Genomic DNA, 22,551 nt, shown 5'->3' on the forward strand with positions numbered 1-22,551 from the left:
TTAATGCACACTGCTTGACTGCTCCTTTGTGTTCAGTAGTAATAGCTATTAGAGGGAATATAACACCCATTAATAGTGGAACAAAGAGCAAAATCATTTCATTACAGCCGTCTGCAGCTCTACGAGGTTTTATAATACAACAATTTTGTCAGCTATTGACAGCAACCAAAAAAATCTCCAGCTTCTGCAATGAACACCAAGAAACATAAAGCTTGTGTTTTAATAATCTATTTAATTAACTGTTAATAATAATAATAATAATGCATTAGTCTTATATAGCACTTTTCCAGACACTTTACAATTTTGTGCCTTATTTATTCGTTCCATACTCGATGGTGGTATTGTAACCATAGCTGCCCTGGGGTACACTGACATTAACTGAGGCTGCCAATCTGCACCACCAATCACTCACACAACACATTAATTCTAATAATCTTCCAATTAGATGTAAGAAAAAAAAAATCTACGAAAAACTGACACAAAAGGGCATTTATTTTTGTAGTAACCTCCAGCAGACAGAGGCCCAGACTCGTGGTGGTGGGCGTATACACTCACTCTGACACTATACCTGCAGTCTGCTCACAGCAATGCAGAGGTAATGGACCATGCAAACATTCAGCTCCCACAATGCACCTGGGGCTGTGTGTCCATCCCTCAGTTTTTATGACAGGGACCTAAAGAGCAACATAAATCACTGATGAGCTGTGTAACAAACTACACACATACCTGCAATACAAACAAACAGGAACAAAAACTACTGAAGTTTTGGTAAAGCGATTCAACCTATTGCAGTGCACTACAATATACTAGCACAATATACTAGCACAATATCATATACTTGACTGAGATGGGGAGACTAATGTTGTTAATTTACAGATATTTTAGAGAATAAATAAAAAAAAAAATAGAATAATGGACCTTGTCACTATCACTACTAAATATATGGGTCAACATTCGTGGATTTTTCATTTGGATATTATCCCTGACCCCATATGAGTGTGTGACTTCACCCCAGTTTAAAATCTGAAAATAGTAGATTTCCTCCTTACCGTGAGTGTGTTCAGGTTATTTCAATAAAAAACACTTCTAATGTTAATTCCCAACAGTCTAAGGATGCTCCAACGTCAGGCGAGATGATTCATAGTCAATACTCACGATATAACCTGTGAAAAACACTTCAGTGGAATAACAAACCATTTGCAGGCCCAGAATATGACTATGCAGTATAGATTTCTTTGGATATATTTTGGCATTCTGGTGAAGCATGGGGGGGGTTGGTTCCTTTTCCTTTTGGCCTGTCTTCTAAATGTGCTCCTAAACATTTGAATAAAGATGGTTGTTATCAGTGCAGAGGCAGGACTGAACAGGCGCTGTGTGAAGGAGCATGTCTCCGGACTTGTAATGACACAGCCAGAGAGCCATTACATCTTTGATGGCAGGGTTAAGCAGAAATCCATTTTAATGTGTCTCAGTGTTGACAATCTCTTAATATGAGGTGTACTCATCGTCGGACTCGACTCACTGACGTTTATCATTTCACCGTAGCCCATAATTAACACAAAAAAATTAAAAATTTCTTGCTTTATCAATGCAAATGTCCTGTGTAGTAAAACCTTTGTTGTCCTAATTGTCATGTCAATTTGTCGCACTATTGGACATCAGCTCTATGTGTTGACAACATGGGCACCGCTGCATGAAAGGCAAAAAGAAAATGGCTGCTCTCCGACACAAAAACTCGCTGCGATGTGCTTGGCTCTGAGTCGATCCACATATCTTTACTTCTTCCCCCACGTCGAAGCTTTACGATGGGGTAACATTAAGTCTAATTCACCAAGATGCTGGAAGACTGTGATAAGGTCTAAAAGCCTGAGAGCAGAGTCGGGAATGCGACGGTTTGCCACACCCAACGGCAATGCTAAAATGGCAGCCACAACAGTCGATCCAATAAAAACGCTGGTCCAGATAATTATAAGGCATGATGATTTAGTGAATGATTTCGACAGTATCTCAGTCATGGATAACAAAAAGCAATATTTCTTCTTAAAAAAAAAAAAAAAAGTCCCTTTTGCGATCGCTCCAACCTTGGTGGAGTTTATCAGCACGAGTCCATTGACAATGAAGGGGCTGGGGCTCAAGCTGCTCCCATCCCAATCTCGTTCCACATGATTATTCTCAATTTCACACTTGATGGTTTTTACTGGAGCAGACGGCGACGGCCAAATGCCAAAACGTAAAGAAGAAGGGCTCCGAGGTGACGAGAAAGTTCAAAACAACAAGGACACAAAGATATACACTAGAGTGGTCACTATAGACTTCAGCAGTAATCTGATGTATTGACAGACCATGGGATTAACAGGAGACTTAATCTGTGAGCCTACTACAGACACAACACTGCAGAGTCTCAAAGAGTGTGAGTCTTTCCTATCTATTGGCCAGATTTTTAAAATAAATGTGTATTATTGGCATTTATTTTTTCGCTACAATTTGGATGACACATGTGAGGTCTTTGTTGTTCAGATCTGTATTTATTTTGCAGGGCATTCTTTACTAAAGTGTGAATGTTTTAGGGACAACTGTGTTACTGTAATTAATTAATCTTAGAAATTTAGATTCCGAATCAAAATTCAGTATGTTTTTTTCAGTCAAAATAAAATTGTTGTATTATGATATAAATGTTTATAATGTTGACTGTAATGGCAATTTAAGCAGTCATTTTGTATACATTCCATAATATATTTTATGTGTGTGTGCATTAGTTTCCTTTCCTCTTAACTATATTTTATTTTTTCGGTAAAGAAACCACGGGCCAAATCCATATAAAACCCCCACTGCATTTGTTCTACAGAGAAGTACATTGCAGGAGGTCATTTCACACGAGCCTTTTACATCTGCTTTGACATTGTGTGGTACCAGTGTCACTAAGTAACCTATAACCTTACATGAATTCTCCATGTTCTCTCATTGCCAGATGCGTACACATTATAATTGCATATTTTGTCACTAAATTTAAAAAAAACATTAAAATTCCTAAACATATGTATTATTTGCTCAAAAATCCACAAGAGACATTGGTGAAAATAGCTACACGGCTCTGAGGAGTGGGCAGTGGGAGGCGAGGGACTTGACGAATCGGGGACCTATTGTTCACACCCGAAATGACTGTGCGCATGCAGTGGTTGGTACCTCTTTTTGGTGGTGGTGTTGGCTTCGTTTGGTGGGATGCATATGAGGAGGTGCGGTATGGCGAGGTCGTGGCGGAGTGCACAAGATGAAGATGATGAGGATGATGATGGTGGTGATGATGAGGTTTAAGTGGTGCGGGCCTCTACTCGGCTTGATTTGAGCTGCAGCTGAGTACGCCATGGCAACACTTGCGGTAATGACAGTGTGAGGTGAACTGCAAAACGCATTATATAGACATTTTAGGGATTTCACACAATGGAAGAAAATTACAAATACTGTGTATATTTCATGTGGCTCTAAAAAAATAAATAAATGTTTTTTATATTTTTTCCAGTTCACACAATGCTTTGTAAAACCAGTGATGGCTTACTACTGCATCAGTATATATTTTTTAAATATAAATATATATTTTTATCTAAATTTTACAAAACTAGTTACTCTGAAAACTTATGTAAAATGAAATAAAATTCTGTCTATTCATGCCAGTCATTCCTTGCACCGTGAGCCACCTTGACATCTTCACACAACCTTGAGATCAGAAAGAGCTTTAAGAACAATCTCACGATATAACGTGCTATTTAGTAAGCTCTTAAGACCAAATTTAGGCCACATAATCTCTTTCTACAAATAAACTAGCCCACAGAAACAGACAAGAGTTCAAACCTCCACTGACCTAACGACAAAGACGTTAGACGTTGTGTTTTAGCCATAGTGGCCTTAAAGACGTGAAATGCAAACGAATTAGCATCCTAGCATTTGTACAAAAAAGTTGTGTCACAAATCACTGAATCTCACTTAATAAAAGTCACTCAAGTGTGAAGTAAAATTCATGTTGGATATTTAAAAGAGTGTATGCAAACGATCTGCGTTTTTGGGTTTGTTTGTTTTTTGTTCAGTCTAAACATTTTTCAAACACTGTATGCAAAATATTTCAGAAGGCAGATCCTCAACTTAACAATAAAAAACAATGAAAAAGAGAGTAAACTGTGAAGATGGCGTCGATTTAAAAGCTCAAAGGCACTTTTCTTACCTGGCTGAGGCGTCTGTACGTCGCTGTCCATCTTCGCCTGTCACTGAATACCGCGAGCTCAGCTGCAGTCAGTGCCGCGTGCGACTCCGAGTGAGCGCGAGACAACCGCGCTGCTGTGGTGCGCGCGCCGCCTGCGCACCACAGACACGCGACCCACCAGAGGAGAGAAGGGGAGGAGGGGGCTGGTGGGGAGGAGAGAAAAGCTAAGGTTAAAGAGCTGTTAAAATACTCACAGAAATAAACGAATTGAAACATTAACGTTTAGTCAACTATGTGTTGGGGCAAAGCTTTTAGGGAATTGGGGACACGGGCATCAGTCAAAGGCTCAAAGGCTTCAAGGCCTGCAGCTAAATTCACTCCCACGTTTTAATTATCCCAAATTGTCCCTATGGCTATGGTTTAATATAGTCACCTTCAACGCAAAAATATTTAATCAAGCATATCTACAGAAGATTTTTGTTATCATAATTTCTAATATATTTTTTTTCTTTTTTTAAATAATATTCTGCTATTTTTTTAAATTCAATTCACAAATAGTATAAAGAAAGGCTTTACAAAAGCACATATGTTTGTAAAAGTCTTTTGGTGAGTGGGACCCTTGCTCTGCTCAGAGACAGATATATTTAACCAGCAACATTACATTGACTGCATGACATCAATGACACTCGTCAAACATGGTGAAAAATGTTTTGATGAAAAAGATCTGTCAGACTGTAAATATGTTGTGAATACTCTGCTAATGGCCCCTGGGTCCCTCTGGAGCTTGGTCAGTCCAGGACACTCAGGCCCCACCCCTTTCAAAGTCATGTCCATGGTGTCTGTAAAACTGCTGAGTGGGACACTGGTAGTTGCCATGTTGTGTGTGTGTTTTCAGCCTGTTATTTTGCTCAATGAAAGACCTCTACTGAATGACCTCAGCAGCTGCTTGTCCTGTCTCCAACTATGCTATGTTAATGAGTAAATATACGACTAATACACCTAATGCCATGGCTACTTGGAGAAGAGAAATGGGTGTGGGGTCGGGGCAAAATGTTGTACGACCCTGACAGGTTAAATCCAGTCCACCTTTAGGCTGTGCCTGTAAGCTATAGGCCATCATTCTGCAGTCCCAGCCCGCTTTAGAAGCCCTCATTAACATTGTTGGTCTATGTTCAAAAGCGGATGCCTGTACTTGAATTAAGGGAAGCAGAGACACACAGTTGCACAGCACTGACCTGGTGTGTGCTGTGTGTGAGTCTGGGGTCAGCTGTCAGGCCCATGTTGATGGATGTGGGTTGGAAACATACTTGGAGTTTAAGCTATGTCCTTTGGCAACCTGCTTGACCCCGACTGACCTAAAAATAAAGGTTTCTAAACAGACAATGGTGTAAGATATCACAGATCGTCATTGTACCTCTCAGAGTAAACACACAACAGGTACTATTTATTCATTTGTTTTTTGTTTGTTTATACCGGCAAGTCTATGGCCATGCCACCCTCTCCAGACTGAAGCCATTTTCAGCCAATGGGCGGTGACACTGCACACTCAAAGTCTTCTTGGTTTGGACCATGCCATTGGATGCAGAAGGACAGTTCACTCTCACTGGAGGTGACTAGATGCAGAATCAGCACTGGGTGTTGAAAAGACTTGTCGGTGTCCCTTTCAGTGATCCTGTTTCCCAGTTCATTCCAATGTGAAGAGCATAGCCTATTCTCAGATTTGTGGTTTAGAACTGAGGTTGATCATGATCAAACCTGTTTGGAGTTTTATACCAGTAAGAGAAGACGTGGGGTGACGGAGCTGTCGCTGTATGTCCTTGCTGCATGTCGGATGTTGATTTGGTTTGGAGCGGCCTTAATAGATAGGATGAGGACCTTTGTGTCCCGAGAGGTGTTCTGAGTAGAGCTGCTTCTCCCTCACATTGGTCAGTTCAGCTGAGGCTCATGTTGTCTGAGCTGCCCTTTAGGACCCCATTGGGAATAACACAGGTTTCTTATGGAGGAACTGGAGAAAGGAACCAGGAGGATGAAAATCTGCAGAAAGTTTGAGATGATAGATCCTGGATTTTGAATCTCATCATCTATAGGCCTGTAATAGAATGACTGAATTGATAAGAAGTTATATGCAACAGTTGGAGTGGTTGGTTTATACACAAATGGATAAACTGACAAAAGTGACCTTTCACTATAGACTTGGGCAGCTGCTTTATATTTCTAAGAGGCCAACCAGCATTTTCCCCGTCCATAATCAAGTGAGAGCTTTATAAGACATTTCTTTCCTGTAGCAGTGGCAGAGTTATCAGGACTTCGCTGCCCCTTTCAGCTGGCACTTAGCGCTTAACCTGGTCACTATGGAAACAGTTGTTTCAAAATGGTTTGTCCCCAAACTTCTTTGATCAAGAGAGCACTTGAAAGACAGTATTGGGTTATTTAAAAAGACAAAGCCAGAAGAGAAGGATGTGATACCCCATCTTTTTTGTTTACTCTTTTGTTTAAATAATGTTATGTAGTATAATCTTTAGAGATAGGTTTTATAAACCTTAAGACCATTTGCTATCCTAACAGCAGTCCAATATATAGCCCATACATTGTTATTGCTTTGATGGACTTTATTAACAAACTTTCAGAAGTAACGATGTGATAGAATAGCTCAACCTAAATTATTATTGAATGCTATTGAGTCTGGCTGTACCACTTTTCTATATTATGCTAATATAAACAATAGTAGCTTATTTTAAATGCACTCCTTTAACATACAACTGCTTGATTTCACTATTCACAGGCAGCAGCACATCCAGGTCCTGCTCTATGAGATGTGTAATTTTAGATAAGAGACAATTATTGTAGCACATCACACATATGATCACTATCTGCAGAAATCTCAATCTGTTCCAGTGAATGTGGGGCAGATATAGAGTCCCGGTGCCCTTGGTATTTAATGACATTTCTTTCTGTCTGTGGAGATAGGAGAAAGCATAAGAGTCAGCACTAAGAAACATTTGGACTATTACCTGCTATGGGTATGGTATGGGGCCTGCACTTGCTCACAAATGCAGTGTAAACAAAATGTTAAAAGAAGGTACATACAATACATAGTAAATAATTACTGCTGAATTGTTACAGAAAGAACAAAGGTGCATCAATCTGCTGAATTACAGTGTAATTACAGAAGATGAAAATGCATGTGCCAATTGTATAGTATTAAGTATTGGCTATAGCTTACACCTCAACTACCTTAAACCATTTAGGAGTATATTATTTATGTATTTATGTATTTATTATTTATTCACTGTTTTTAGTGAGTGACCTAATTTATTTGGTATATCATTTTATTAAAATCATCAAGCATTACTATTTTTATGTTACTTGAAATTATTATTACAAAAAGAAATAAAGAATACACCCTCGGTCTTGAAGGCTATGTAAATTTCACATGTGTCACAGTTCATCTTTCACTTCCCCCAAAGATTCAGAGAGGCCACATATAAAATGCCTTTTAAACATCATGACTGACAGCTCTGCAAATGAGAAATCATTTACTGTGAACAGCTTGCTTTTGGCAGAGATGCTGCTTCTGCCTCTGAGGCGAATGTGGTCATGTGACTCTGAGCATGCATCACAGTGCTGGGTCAGTCAGCCAAAAAGACCAGCGCTGTCTGGGGGAAATGCACAATTATAAACAAGGGCAAGGTAAGGAGGATATAACTTGATTACAATTCACTTAGTCACAATGTAATGTTATTGTAACATATTTTGTTATAAAACATTTGTCTTGTATCTGTCTTGTATCTATTCTTGTAATGTATTTTTTACACTGAATATATTCAACATATAAATCCTGCATATAAGCGCTATATTCACTTCTTACTGTGAGCTAAACATTTAAAAACTAGTTTACCCCAGTAAAGTGGAACTTAAAGGGCTGTAGTCACCCATTGGAACCAGTGGAAATCGGTTTCGAAAAACTGCACTGTATTTTATGTTACACATTTCAGTTTGCTGATGTTCAAAAAGTCTATGCATTATCTATGCACATGGTAAAGAAAAACTATTATTGAACATTTAAGGTAGTAATTCTCATATTGCACCATGTGGACAACATAGACATGTACAACTGTCTATAATGCATTTTATGTCTCTAAATTTGAAAACAGAAAATAATTCTAGACACAAATGTTAGAACCAGAGATAAGATTAAACGTTGAGTGGAATGTCGCCATCTGGTGGTCACACATGCAGGTAACAGGTAATAAAAGACATGCTAATTCAATAACAAAATAAATAAAACACTGCTAATCCCTTGCAACATATTTATTTTTTTCTGATTTACAAGTTATATTACATTTCTTTTACAAAAGGCTAACAACTGTCTGGTGTTACAAGTTTCAATACAATGAATAAACACAGATGGATGTGTAGTAATAAATCATTTTACTGTGCAAGGTCTAAAAGTTTATGATAAAACTTGGGTAATCGTGATTAATGCAACAAATTGGCAACAGAAATCTGCCATTGTTAGATATACTGTATGTATCATTATGTACATAAACACATTCAAAACAGACACACAAAAGGAGACAATTGATAAGCATCACCTCAGAAGCATTTTGAACCAGAGTCAATCAAGTTAGAAAATATAGAAGACAAACAGGGAGGTAGGTCAAGAGAAAGAAGGATGAATTCTGAGGGATTTTGGCCCTTCCCTCTAGCTTATGATTCCTAAAAAAGTTGCTTAAATCATAGAAAGTCCAGATAATCCCATCTGTAATCTCATTTAAGGTGGAAAAGTGGCCTCAGCCCTCCCTGCCTCTCTGGGTTGTTCTGTTTAGGCCTTTAAAGTTCATTGTGCATTAGTTTCCTCCACCACAGCAGCTTCGACTCTGGGGGGCTTGCTGCTGGAGGTCCACCCCTGTTCGGGTTCTCCCTGCTTGTCCCACACCAGCCTGAGGGTCACTCTTGGGGAGTTTTTTTGCTGCAAGTGCAAATAAAGACTGCATCAACAGTAATTTTCTATTAGAGGTCCAAAACCTTTCAGACCATGACTCAACAAAACATGCAAACAATACAAGATCTCACACTGTAAAATTAACTGTGATCTTATTAATAACTTCAAGATGCAATACATTTCAAATCAAGTCTAAAAAAACACTTGAACGTTTTATTTTAAGTTTATCAAATAGAGTTTCAATATTTTTTATATCTTGAAAAAATATTACATAAGCCCTACAGCCTGCATTTTTTTTCAAAACAATCATAAGTTATAAGTGTAAAGTAATTTGTGGCCAATTTGCCAATGTTACTCAGCCTGCGTGCTTCTATTTTATTCATGTGATGTAACATTGAAGGTCCTTAAATGTTATCAAATCGCTTCAGTTTTAAGTGTAAAAGTCAAGTGAGATTATATTTCAAGTCACACACAAACAGAAGTCAGTGTGTAATCTGAATTTGACAAGCTGTGCACACATACCAATAGCCATGAAAATTTCGTTGACATTCATGGCTGTTTTGGCTGAAGTTTCCATGAAGAGAAGCCGGTTATCGTCTGCATACTCCTGTGCCTCCTGGGAGCAAAAGATATTTGAGTGAACATTGTGATAAAACAAGGTAAGCATGTATGTATTTAAACTTACCTGAGACTCCACAGCTCTCTTGTTTACCATGTCAGCCTTGTTCCCTGCCAAAGCAATGACTATGTTAGGACTGGCTTGTCTCTGCAACTCCATCACCCAGGTTTTTGCACGTGAAAAAGACTCCTATAATAAATTGAAAAACAGGTTTCAATAGACACATGATGTTGGCTTCAGCTTTTTAGCTCAGCTGTTTGTCAAACCGTTAATTCAGCAGATGAAACTTACAGCGCTGGTGATGTCAAAGACCACAATGGCAGCCTGTGCTCCTCTGTAATACATGGGAGCGAGACTGTGGTAGCGCTCTTGTCCAGCTGTGTCCCAGATTTCAAACTTCACTGTAGTGTCATCCAAGCAGACCGTCTGTGTCAGGAATGCCGCTGAAATGAATTCAAGAAGTCAGTCAATAAGGAATCATTAATCAAGTTTGACACTGAGGATGTATTATGATATTTGACCTCCAATTGTTGCTTCCTGGTATTCATGAAACTGCCCCTTGACAAAGCGCAGAACCAAGCTGGACTTTCCCACTGCAGACTCGCCCAGTAGCACCAGTTTGAACTGGCAGATTTTGTTAGGTGCTCCACTGTTGGGCCTGGTGTTGCCTCCTGGACGTGCAGCCATTGACAGAGACGGCGTGAGTTATGGACGGGGTGCGTAACGAGAGGACAGGGAGAGGTCCACGGGGATCCAACAGGACAAACTGAGCTCTTATCCTTATTTTCTGCTGTAACATGTTACACAAGTATTATACACATTTATGCTAATATTAGTTTGATCGTCAACAACCAAAGTAACGTAAACAACCGAAGTTATCCTTTAGAATAACTCTGGTTGTTTACGTTGAATAAAAAGCTAAATTGTGTTACACATGAGCATGTAACGTTAGTCTCGCGCTTTTGACGGTCAGATGACAAGAAATTTTACTAATGTCACATACAAGAAAAGAAAAAAACCTTCAAAAACAACTAAGCTAACTTTTGTTTGTATCACGTCGAGTTCAGGGTTAACAGTACTAAGGCAGCCGACAAAACAAACATACGTAATACAGTGTGATCCTTACCGACAAAGTAGATAATATATACTCCACCCACTCAATTGTATATAACAGTATTATTATATATTTTTAAAAAAGCTTTCTTCTCTCCACAAAAACAACACAGCTTCCGCCCTGTGTAACCAAATACTTCCTGGATTCCACTGTCACGTGATACATTCATTCAGCCAATGAAATCTTCTTTATGACTTTCATTCGATGGTACTTTTTACTTTATATACATTCAGTGAGATTGAAAGGCATACTGTATATTGAAATGTTTATTCATTTCAATGTACACGTTTCTCAAATTATAATTATATTGCAAACACAGATAAATAAATAATGATCTATTGCATAAATCCGTGAGGCAGCACTAAGCAGAGGAAATTCCTGGTTAGTGAAGTGCTACTTAGCACTGGTATGCAGACATGTAGCCTTTGGAGGAGATGCAACTGCAGGAATCAGAATAAAACGGACCTTGAATATACCTATTGAAGAACACGAGAACATGTGTGGCCTATTTTTGTGCAGCAAAAAACGTAGGCCTACTTACTTTTAAACCTAAATTATGAGGCTGCCATGCAGATTACTGGTTCCAAACCACAGTAGGTCTATTAGTTCTGAGCTTATTTTTCCTCCCCCACGGTAGCATCTCAAAACCTTACCTGAAATATTGTCCATATTTGCAGTGGTGCAACGTAACTAAGTACAAGTAGTAAAGTACTTTACTTAAGTACAAATTTTTAGATAGTACATTTAAAGTAGACTTTTCACTTTTACTTCACTACATTTGAGAGTGGATATCTGTACTTTATTTTATTATTGTTTGAGACCTGCTGTAAAGGCTGAGGAATAAACCCCTCAGCTAAAAAAATATACAAATAAAAGAGCTAGGAAAAAAATATTGATTCAATTGTTTCTATTGAACAAATTTCAGCAAAAATCTTTATCAAAATCAATACATTTGAAGCTTTACTAGATCTGAAAATTTGTGCAAAATACTTTTACTTTTTACTCTTTAAGTACATTTTTATACAGGCATTCTATTACTTTTACTAGTTAGTTAGTTAGTTAGTTAGTTAGTTAGTTAGTTAGTTAGTTAGTTAGTTAGTTAGTTCGTTACTTTTACTCCAGAGAGTATGCTTTCAGATCTATCTCCAGGCCTTTCTGTTTAAATGTTGAGTTTTATCTAGTCTGGCAAAGATTGTGTTATTCCAACACACTTGTGTGAAATAATAGGGATGGTGCACAAGCAAACAACAAGACTGAGAAATCCTGAAAGAGACTGGATATTGTTGATCACTCTCAAAATCACTCAAAATGCTTGGAGAATTTTTTATGAGGTAAAACTTTAGAAAAACAACACCAAATTGACAGAAACACCTTCAACCAAACTGTTCTAAAGGTAACATCAAACTTCAGCTGTCTTACAGAGTGTAATGGCAATAAAGGGCCCATATTATGCTGTTTTATGATTTATTTTTTTCTCATCATAAACATGCCTAGAGTTAGGATTAGGTGTTCAGTGTTTTGTTTCATTCACACATGTTTAACACACAAACCCTGCATATTTAGGCTTATCTCAAACTGAAAAAACCTTGTTCCACCAAGTGATGTCATGTGATAATACAGTCTATCTATACCAAACAAAATCTATACTATCTATACTAAACAAAATGTAAAAGGTAGCTTATCTTAAAAACTATTACTACATGACATGACAGAGCATTTTATGCTTTGGAGATGTAGATAGACTAGTAATAATGGATTACTCAGATATGTGTGAATGAAACAAAACACAACTACATGTATGTTTTCGAGGAGGTAACATCATTCTAACATGACTTAATGCTCACACGAGTAAATTTTGTGTAATATAGGACCCTTAAATCTAAATAGGCCTAAATAATGTGAGAATATCAACTGTATTAAGTAATGCAATAGGATAGGCTAAAACTCCTCTTTTATAGTATGTAATCTGATTGACAAATTAAAGAAGAACCCGACTGAATGCTGATAACTTGATATTTTTTATACAAGTACATATAGTGAAAGAATCTATACAGTTCAACACATGAAAGGATTACAACAAGAACATACTATTGTGTTTTTATTGATATTTCCAGAAATGTAATCCATATTCTGGCATCACGCTGAGCTGTTTTTACACAAGTCAAAGGTACAGCACATAGTAGTTACCAAACCAATTTAATTCATTATTTTTCATATTCATTTGAAGACATACAGCGCTTGGCATAGGTGGAGTCTGCCAAATATAAAAGCACAAACCAAATAAATCAACAGGCAATATACTTTTTATATGATGTTTTTTTTCCTGTTGTGGGGGAGTAAATTACAAACCTGTGAGGAATCTGATGGTGCCACAGCAATTGTCAAACTCAGAGCAAGTCTCCATTGAGCACGGACATGTGTATTGACCTCCACAGTAGCATTGCAATGCCTCACCTGAACAATCAACTTTAAACTTTACCTTTATATGACAAAGCACACTCTGAAGGATGTGGTTTGTTGACTTTGACTGAGGAGTAACAGCACCAACAAAAGGCACAATAGCTGTCTTGACTCTGCGGAGTATCATGGCTCTTCCTTTTCTAGCTTCAAAGCTCTTTTATGTGGACGTTTAACTGCTTGGAATCTAGTAGATTACACAATCATTGACAAACTGTACAGAAAACCACACTTTTGTGTAACTGTAGGGCACTGTGCCTGTAGGTATGCAATTTATCTCCTAAAACATGATAAGAGCACAGTTTACAAATAACTGGTATATGTAATTCAAGCATTATTGAAAAACTCAGTTAATTATTCATGTGTTCCCTTACAATGGCTTCCTAAATGTATCTAACACCTAAACACACCCTCAAATAGTACACAACAACAGTAATACTGGAATTCATTCAGTCTTTATTGACATTTGTTCCAATCAAATTTTTACATTTATCTGTTGCACAGGTCACGTCTGCAGCAGAAAGCAGAAGATGTGCCAGGATTATTGAGAGCAGCGCACTGGGATGCAGACATGCAGCCCCTGAAGAAGTTAGGAGCTGTGAAAAAACAAGAGCAAAAGAGGATATTAGAGATATAAGAGATATTTTAAGGCAAGAGGTTCTAGTATGCTGCTGTACTGAACAAGTGTGGCACTCCCCTATTGGATGACTTGTGGTATTGTACTTCACATAGAAAAGTTGCAGTACACAGCTCCACGACTAAATAGGCCTATATACTTACTTGCTCCAGCAGTTATAATGACACTGCCACACACTTGATTGAAGCTTTGGCACGTTTCCACGGGACCTCCGGGGCACCTCCTCAGTCCTCCACAGTGGCATTTCAAAGCATAGCCTTAAAAATCAGAAAAAAAAAAAAGTTTACATACTAGTGTAATGTTAAAGCGTGTGATTAAAAAAAATCTTAATGCCAAATAAAACTGACTTACTTTGACTGAGCACAAACACTACTAGAAGCAAAATAACCGTTCTCTTCATTTTCTGAGTCTTGAATTCTTGATGCCTCAATATTCCATTTTAGTTCATGAGCTCAACTTTTATAGTTCAGTTTTTGTTGCAAACAGGAAAACACTAGTTGCAACACTATTGAGAAACAGGCAAGAATGGGAACATCAGGTCTACAATTTTTGTGCGAGCCAAAAAATAAACAACTACACGTACCTACTTCACATGTACGAGGCCCACTCTTTTCTGTTTAACCTCTCATATTGTAATTTCATTCAACAGTATGTGGAGGAAAATGTCCTCAGAATAGTCATAGTTTATCTTTCTTTATGTCAAAACAGTTTGTTACTGAAGACCTCGTAATGTCATGATCCACACTGTCCGCTCTTGGTTTTCCTCCTGTCCTGCTCTTTCCCTCCCTCACCTGCCAGATCTGGGCTGGGCTCCTGGCTCCTCCTGCGTGCACCAGGGTTCCTGTGGGTTCCTGTGGGTTCCTGTGGGTTCCTGTGGGTTCCTGTGTTCCTGTGTTCCTGTGTTCCTGCTCACCTCCGGATCACCTTCTGTTCGTACTTTGTCCCTTGTCTACAATAAATACTGTAATTCTGCCCCGAGTCTGCATCCCTTGGTCCGCGACACACACCCGTTACGACACATAACTGAACTCCATTGAAGGAACTAGTCAATTTCATTTGTAACTAAACGTGCTCATGAAATTGTTCTTTGTCATTTATGTGACTTTTGTGGAAGGTTGTCTCCATAGAGATCTTATTGTTTTGCCTGTAACGTTCCACAGTGTGGCATTGAACCTATACATTTTCATGGAGACAAGCAAATGACCCAGTGCAAGTTACAGGTCATATCAGTGGAGAGAAACCCTTGCTCACAGGTTCAAGGTATAGCAATCAAAAACACCTGTAAATTAACTGCAGACAGATACGTTACTTGCTATATGTTAAGTAAATAATCTATATATTCTTTCATTTTGCACATTTAGTTTTTGTAATTAGAAATATGTATTAGGCAGTTGTCCAAACTACTTATTAGGATTATCATTATCTACGCTGTACTTAAAAAAAAGAGAGAAAAGAAAATATAACACATGAGTCATGGCAACCAAATGTCCCAAATAATGTGAATTTGAACATTTGGACAGGATTACATAATCAGATAGAAAAGTCGGGATGGATCAACCAAAAGTGTGGACCAAAACACATTTAAGTTTGTGATGTTGTGCTGCAGCTGCCTTAGCCCCATCTGCCCTTCTGTCGAAACTACTGAATTTACCCAAGAGCTGTTTACAAATGGGCCGCAGGACTTCTATAGAACATGCTCTTTTTAAAATTAAAGCTGTTTTGACATGTAGCCAGGTGATACTGTGGCAAGACTGAATCCTAAAAACAATAATTTTATTAATATTGGAATTTCTATAGCTGCTTCTTATATTATTTTTAGAACTGCTACATCTCAATACTTCTACACTTACTGCAAATCTTTTCACTTGAATAAATTAAATAAATAATAACTGTGATAACTGTATTTCTATAGAAGGGAGATTTCAAAGTTCAGTAAAAACACACAATAAAAATACTGCATTCTGTTTTATTTAGTCATCCAAGGAGAAATATTTCAAAAATACCATTTGAATACTTTCAGTATTTTATGAATATCATTAAGTTAAGGTGACAGCTTCATATATGTGAATAAATAATGGCAAAAGTTAAGACATTTATGTCGGCTTGGATAACATTAATTTTGAGTTTGAGTGGAGTGTACAAATACTGCATTCAAGTGAGAACATAAAAGAAATGTATTTGTAATCCCCTGAAATGTACAGTATAACAAATGTACATTGTCCTTAATGGACTTTTGATAATGAATATGATATTTTCCTGGATATTTTGTCTGGAATTTAAATATTTCATAACTCATAATATGTTGCTTCTAAAGACACATTCAAACTGTCTATGTGGTGTGCGACTTCCTGTTGCAGTTTTTCAGAGAATGAAATCATGCAATCACTGTGGCCTAAGACCAACAGATTGTCAAGTAAAATGCTTCCACACTGATTATAAAACTTTGTCTGTAGTAAAAATATCAAACAGCTTTAACATGCAAGGAGGTAACAGGTGTAACCATCTGTAGTTAAAGAGAGTAATACAATATTTGAAACCAAAAGCGGACACACTTCTGTAACGCCATGACATGCTTTTGCATAGAAATGGATGAGGTCGCCAGAGATGGACAATGATAAGCCCCGGTCTTAAAAGAGAAAATATAGCGCATACATGATCAGATATAACATTATTATAACCATGACAATGCAACAAACTACTTTCTTCAGTAAGTTAAGCAAGTGTAGTTTGTAGTTTAACCACAAGAGGGCACCCACTTCACATTTGCTACGTTTCATTTCAAACTTCATCTGTCTGTACTTACAATATTATATCTGATCAATGCATGTCTAATGAGTCTCTGAACACTGTAGTATATTAACTGTCCCATTATTAAAGTCTTGTGCTTTACTCCGTGAGGTCTAGACACCAGGACTGCTCTGTGCTTTGTGTCTGGACTCCACTGTCACTTTTCTCCTTTGACCCTCCATTACCCAAAAGAGACTCCAGGCTCTCATGCTCTACTAGGGGGTGCTCCTGAGCATCTCCCCGCAGCCTTCCTAAATCCAAGGAGGAGCGTGGAGCGTTCCTAGGGTACACTGGAGGAGATGCTGCCATAGATAAGACTGTGATATTTGGAGTTATATTGTGGGATGGATTTGAAGCTTGTAGTGAGGGCTTTTTTTCAGGTGGAGGACAGAGGAGAGGATATGAACTTAGTGACTGGACTTGAAGGCTCTGAGTAGATTCCCCTGTAGACAGAAGGCAAGAGTCAGTATTTGGGGGTTGGAGGCACAAGGTGGGCTGGGATTGGCTGATCGAACTATTTGGGGGTCTACTGTCCACGCTCTGAAAATTACTGCAAAGGAGAGACGACCCAGTCCAGGAGTGAGTTGTAACCACGCTGCTCGCACTTTCAACAGTCTGTCTAGTGGCAGTTGGACTGGAGGAGCGAGGACTGTGCACCACGTGGCCCCATAGTCCTGAAGTTGGGGCAGTTGGGACAGTCTGGCGCCCCCCTGTGTCTGAGTTGGGGGCTGCGGCGTGAGGAGATGGGGTGTTGTAGTGGTGTGTTCCGTGGATGGGGTTGAAGTGAAGAGTGGAAACGTGAGCCTCCAGCAGATGCATCATGTGGTGTAGGTTCTTGGTGAGCTCTGACACTTCCTGGTTTAATATTTCCATCTGGACAGAGTAAACATGCAGTCATAAGTGAGTTAATGACATTTAGTAACAAAACGTGGCACAGTAAGATTATAGGAGATATACTAATTTGGTTCGGATAGCTTAAGGGGGAAAGGCACTTTAATATTTTTGTTATTTTGTAATTTTTAGCTACAGAAATAGGTGAGAAAAGTTTGACAACCACTACTCCAGCCATTAAAGTAGTTGTCCAGGTGGTCTCTGTAACTTTGGTCCACCACAAAACCAGTGACACCACCATGCCAAATTACAGGTCAGACCTGTGGACAGGTAACCCAGTTGATTTTTTGAGTGATAAAACACCTGTAATTTATAAATGCAAGATAGATCATTTTAATTCTATACTGTGGAACTGCACAGACCTTTGCACTACAAGCTATCGAATGTTTAAAAATTATGAATCACGTATTCTGTAGTCTACACGTCAACAGTAACAACTTTGAAATAACTTGGTTCTTACGCAGGCAAAACCCCACAAAGGCACAGGGAACACAGCATCATGACGCACACTGGGACGGGTGAAGGCCAGAACATTTAGAACTAGACCAAAATAAAAGCTAAAGAGGCAAGAGAGAGGCCACGGGTACAGAACTAGAGCTTGGCTGGCATATTTTCTCTACAGTCAGCAGAGCAGTTCCTCCCAGTGCATTACACAAGAGTCAGGCCTGATGAATTAAAGCTCCACACAGCACACTCCTGCACCTGCCTCAGTTTACATTCAAATAAACACTTGCACAGATACAAGATGCTACAGGCAGTAAATATGGCCATAGAGAAGATGAGATTAACTGAGATAGAAATATTGTAATGTCATTTTTCAAGTGAAGGGTCTATCGCCTGCTTGTCTCGATGGAGATATTATTTCTTTGCCTGGAGTGTTTGCTACACTATGGCATTAAACTTATCCATCTCTATCAAGACAAAAAGGTGATGCAGTCAGGCCATTTTACAGATCTGGGGAGAGATGAGCCCACTCACAGGAATGCATGATTTAAACTGATTTTGAAACCAAAACGTCTGCAATTAAATTAATGGAACAAAAATATGTTTAATGCTACACTGTGGAACATTACAGACAAAACAATAACATCTCTTTGGAGACAAGCATATGGTGGATCCCTCTGCCAGAAAAGTTCCATAGTGTACATTTCAGCTTGGTGTTTTACCTTTTGATTTAATGCACCAATGGTCTCCCGGACCTCCTCTGTTTCCATGAGTAAAGTGGCAGTGGCCTGTTTTGTATCTGTGAAATGAACATAGCAGAAACATAACAACATAACTTAGATTATACAGGGCCTATATGTTAGATTGCTATAGTAAAATTGGCTGTGACATATCTTGGCATGGTTTCTTTAATGAATTACTGTTTATATATATATATATATATATATATATATATATATATATATATATATATATATATATATATACACACATCTGTTCTGTCAGCAGGTACCTAAATTGTTTTTTTAAAACTATTATTTAGTTGCACAATTGAAAGTAGACAGATATAATCATTGAAAATATTAAAACTAAACTAAAATGACAACCTAGAATTAAAAGTTTGTGGGAGTAAAGCAGCCTTTGTTTTATTACCTTCTATAAATAGTGCCATATAAATACTGATAGTCAACAACAACAGCTTTAAAAACAACAGTTCAATAACAGTTCAAGTGATACAATTTGTATTCAAATATGAATCATATTTTCTTGCTGTAGCTCAAATGGCCCATTTACCTAATTAGCTAGACACAAGTTGAAGTTGATAGTGTCCCAGGATGCCTGCCATCATTGGAAACAGCTCGGGTTAGATGATCTGCTTTGTCTGTGACTTTGTTGACAACTGAAGGACATTTCATTTCATTTATGCTCTCATATTTCCTGATAGCTACTTTATAACAACCATAGTTTGAACTTCAAGGCACCCATGGGACCTCCCAGCTGGCCTTACCTTGGGTGTTGCTGCCTCCTGCACGTGTTTTGGGCTCACTGTGCTCCACGTTGAAATGAAAAGTGTGCTCGTTGTCCTCAATGCCATCTACGACTCTAAAACATTGAGATAGAAATTGAGAGTTGGTGAAATTGTATCTTTTTGGGCGTATCATTATCTCTCAAATGGTGCCTTGATAGCTACAGCTGGCATGTGCCTATCTACACTCAGTCTGGAGGAGGGGACACTTGAGCTGTATGACCAAAGTCAAGCCATTTTTGCGGGGTGACTTACACACACGTACATTATGAATACAGCAGGTGGATAACGCGCAATGTTATAATTTATTTACATCATACTCAGTGGTGCAGTTTCCAGTAGCATGAAATTAGAGCTATCTCGTCTAATGTGTTGAGCTGATCACCCAAAGAGAGCTCAGCGTGGTATCTGAACACTAACAAGAAATATTCTGATCTTAAATGATTTTTTAATTATTTGAGTGAGGAGGCATACTTCTATAATTCTAAAATTGATAAATTGTCCAATAAAATAGATTTTCCTATGGTTTTACTTTTACAATGCAACTAAGCATCTCAGGTCATGCAGCTAGGTACAGTATTTTGGGTAATCATGTTTCTAGATTGTAGATTACTCTTTTTTATTGAAATTAGCATAAAGAGTTACAGTAACACCATAAATGCAGTATTTTTTGAGTAAATGTTTTGTGATGAAAATGTCTTAATATTTCTTTTTTCTAGTATTTATTCTTGGCAAAGCAATTCAAGAAAGGTAAGCTAACTCTTCAGCAGCGGTGGATGAAGTACTCAGTTTTGTTACTTAAATAGAAGTAACACATGAAAAAAGCTACTTATGTAAAAGTACCCATTTAAAAATGTACTTTAAGAGTAAAAAGTTAAAGTATTTAACAGTATTTAACAAGTGTTGTTAATTTGTTAAGTGCTGCATGTAGTGATATTGATTAAGAAATTATTGATTGAAATCATTTTGGTCAACAGTAGAAATACAAACCAATTTCTTATTTTTTCTTATGAATTTTGTGTATTTACTTTTGTTTGCTCAAAGCCAATGCTTGAACTTGAAAACTTTAGGATGTTACCATGAACATGGTAAAAACAAACCCTCTAATCATATAAAAAGTACTTTTTACTTTCCAGTTCAAACATGTAGTGGTGTAGGAAATACAGGTACCTGGTCTCAAATGTAGTGAAGTAAAAGTAAAAAGTATCCACTGTAAAATTTACTTAGTAAAGTTCAGATACCTAAAAATTCTACTTAAGTACGGTACTTCTTGTACTTCATTACCTTCCACCACTGCTTTTCAGTCCCACTAGCTTTTTTAAATAAAGGATAAATAAATAAATAAAAAAAACAAAGAATTATGTGGCAGTAAATATGATTCCTTGACCGTAATTGTATGCATTATATTAACAGCATTCAGGTTCAAATTGTACATAATGATAATATTTAGACCCATCCCGCTGCTAATACCTGGGACTGAGGTCTGGTGGGCCGAAGCAGGTGACAGTTGGGATGAGCAGCTTTGACGGCTTCAGCTCTGCCTCTGACTTAGCACGGGTGGAGATACAGGGCGACGTAGCCGCTCTGTGCTCCCGTCTGGAGGAGGGCTGAGGGGAGAGGGAGGGCATGGGGATACTACGACTGAGGTTGGGTGATCGACAGTGCCTCAGGGCGGTGAACTGCCGCAGCTCGTCCCCCAGGAGGTTGCCCAGGGAGGTGCGACGGACCGGGCTGCTGAAATTGGGCAGCAGGAGGTTGCGGCGCGAACGAGTGGCTGGTGATTGGTGATCTGAGTCATCGCTCTGAGTCTCCACGATAGAGGGAAGTCTAGATTCCTACAAATTGAAAATAAATTAGTTATAAAACAATTAAACTTTTTACAGCTCAGTATTTTGCTTCAATTATCTTAATGTTTTGTTGTTGTTCTGTTAATGTGCATTCTCAATTAGCATTATGCCAGATGTTCTTCTTGAAATAATCCTTCATTCAAATGTGGGATTGGTTCAGTGGTTCATAACACACGGTGTTTGTTTTTAATAAAAATGCATAAACAGTGAAATTTTAAATAATGACATTAAAATATAGCAGCAGCTAAATAGCAAAATTACAAATATATATGCTATAGTTCTTCATACAATTTCAATTTAAGATCACTGTCCTCAATAATGGCACTGGTCTACTACGTTTTAGGCTCTTTTACTACTTCATCCATGTGAACACTGTTTCCTCAAAAAATCTCAGAAGTGCACAATGATGAAGAAAATCACATGATAAGCAATTGACCCAGTTGCTACGTCTCTAACTCCCAGGACGAATTGTGCAGGCTGTTCCAAATGAGTTTCCACCTGTAGGGGAAGTCCTTGTTCAGACCCCCCACAAATCTCTGAGGTGATGGAGCATGTCCCAGAAAACCAGAGGGGGGGTTACCTTGGGCAGCCTCTGCTAGCAGGGACCAGGGTCACCTCTAAACAGTACTATACCGTATCTTTACTTGCCTTCTATGTATTTTATCTTTTTGTAATTTTATTTGTATTTAGGTGTTAATGTGTCCAGGTGTAAAATAATTTAATAATAATAGCATAACATATATTTCCTTATCTTTTATATTTCCTTTGTCTATAATAGAATCTTGCTCTTGCTTTATTTTACCTATGATTTCTTGTTCCCTTTTCCTTTCTTGATAGAGTATTCATTTTTATATTCTTTCTTCTTTTTTTAAAAAAAAAAATCATGTTTCTTAACAATTTTATAATCATTTGTTTTTTAATGTTTTGATCGGCTTTATATTACAGCTCTAATTTAAATTTGTCTAAGGAGGTTTTCAAAATGCAATTCCAATTATCTGTCTTTACTTACAAACACATCAATATAAGGAATAGTGAAAGTACAATGTATTTATATGCTCTTAAATAGGCTGTGTTTGATAAAGCTTTATGTTTT

The 22,551-nt window shown here is 37.9% G+C and overlaps 3 protein-coding genes and 1 long non-coding RNA gene across 6 annotated transcripts in view; all 4 read right to left on the reverse strand.

Moving 5' to 3' along the window:
• Nucleotides 1–4,294, reverse strand: part of LOC117387083 (zinc finger protein 385C-like) — a 48,318-nt gene extending 44,024 nt beyond the window's left edge. The window contains exon 1 of one of the 2 annotated variants that reach the window (XM_055229478.1): nt 4,214–4,294. In XM_055229478.1, coding sequence (XP_055085453.1) covers nt 4,214–4,244 — 31 coding nt within the window. In that variant the 5' untranslated portion in view covers nt 4,245–4,294. Of the gene's footprint in view, nt 1–3,183; nt 3,318–4,213 lie in introns of those variants that run through there. The other variant, XM_033984478.2, reaches the window with a different exon arrangement.
• Nucleotides 4,295–8,488: 4,194 nt separating this feature from the next.
• On the reverse strand, nt 8,489–11,024 carry LOC117387328 (ras-related protein Rab-5C-like). Of its 2 annotated transcripts, none has more exons than XM_033984824.2 (6): nt 10,883–11,024; nt 10,278–10,546; nt 10,048–10,199; nt 9,823–9,945; nt 9,660–9,753; nt 8,489–9,164 (listed from the first exon to the last, which is right to left on the reverse strand). In XM_033984824.2, exons 2-6 carry the CDS (start codon nt 10,441–10,443, stop codon nt 9,043–9,045), a joined length of 657 nt encoding a protein of 218 aa, XP_033840715.1. In that variant the 5' UTR covers nt 10,444–10,546; nt 10,883–11,024; the 3' UTR covers nt 8,489–9,042. The 2 variants fall into 2 exon arrangements, with proteins under 2 accessions (XP_033840715.1, XP_033840714.1); XM_033984823.2 differs by having other exon boundaries at nt 10,278–10,543; nt 10,883–11,014.
• A 2,045-nt stretch (nt 11,025–13,069) lies between these two features.
• LOC129457159 (uncharacterized) lies at nt 13,070–13,447 on the reverse strand. The gene is made up of 3 exons (XR_008649119.1): nt 13,393–13,447; nt 13,220–13,324; nt 13,070–13,124 (listed from the first exon to the last, which is right to left on the reverse strand). It is a non-coding gene; the product is annotated as an uncharacterized LOC129457159 (long non-coding RNA).
• A 3,238-nt stretch (nt 13,448–16,685) lies between these two features.
• Nucleotides 16,686–22,551, reverse strand: part of LOC117387685 (potassium voltage-gated channel subfamily H member 4-like) — a 39,124-nt gene continuing 33,258 nt past the window's right edge. The window contains exons 13-16 of the mRNA XM_033985223.2: nt 21,082–21,446; nt 19,594–19,688; nt 18,809–18,885; nt 16,686–17,624 (exon numbers count right to left, since the gene is read on the reverse strand). Of these exons, the coding sequence (XP_033841114.1) occupies nt 16,851–17,624; nt 18,809–18,885; nt 19,594–19,688; nt 21,082–21,446 (1,311 nt within the window). The 3' untranslated portion in view covers nt 16,686–16,850. The remainder of the gene's footprint in view (nt 17,625–18,808; nt 18,886–19,593; nt 19,689–21,081; nt 21,447–22,551) is intronic.

The sequence above is a fragment of the Periophthalmus magnuspinnatus genome, chromosome 19, assembly GCF_009829125.3.
Source record: "Periophthalmus magnuspinnatus isolate fPerMag1 chromosome 19, fPerMag1.2.pri, whole genome shotgun sequence".
NCBI classification, from domain to species: domain Eukaryota; kingdom Metazoa; phylum Chordata; class Actinopteri; order Gobiiformes; family Gobiidae; genus Periophthalmus; species Periophthalmus magnuspinnatus.

Coding starts and splice junctions, on each gene's coding strand:
- LOC117387328 (XM_033984824.2), bottom strand. CDS start 10,443: ATGGCTGCACGTCCAGGAGGCAACACCAGGCCCAACAGTGGAGCACCT. Junction 9,754..9,822: donor AGAGAGCTGTGGAGTCTCAG/GTAAGTTTAAAT, acceptor TTTTGCTCCCAG/GAGGCACAGGAGTATGCAGA. Junction 9,165..9,659: donor CGAAATTTTCATGGCTATTG/GTATGTGTGCAC, acceptor TTGCACTTGCAG/CAAAAAAACTCCCCAAGAGT.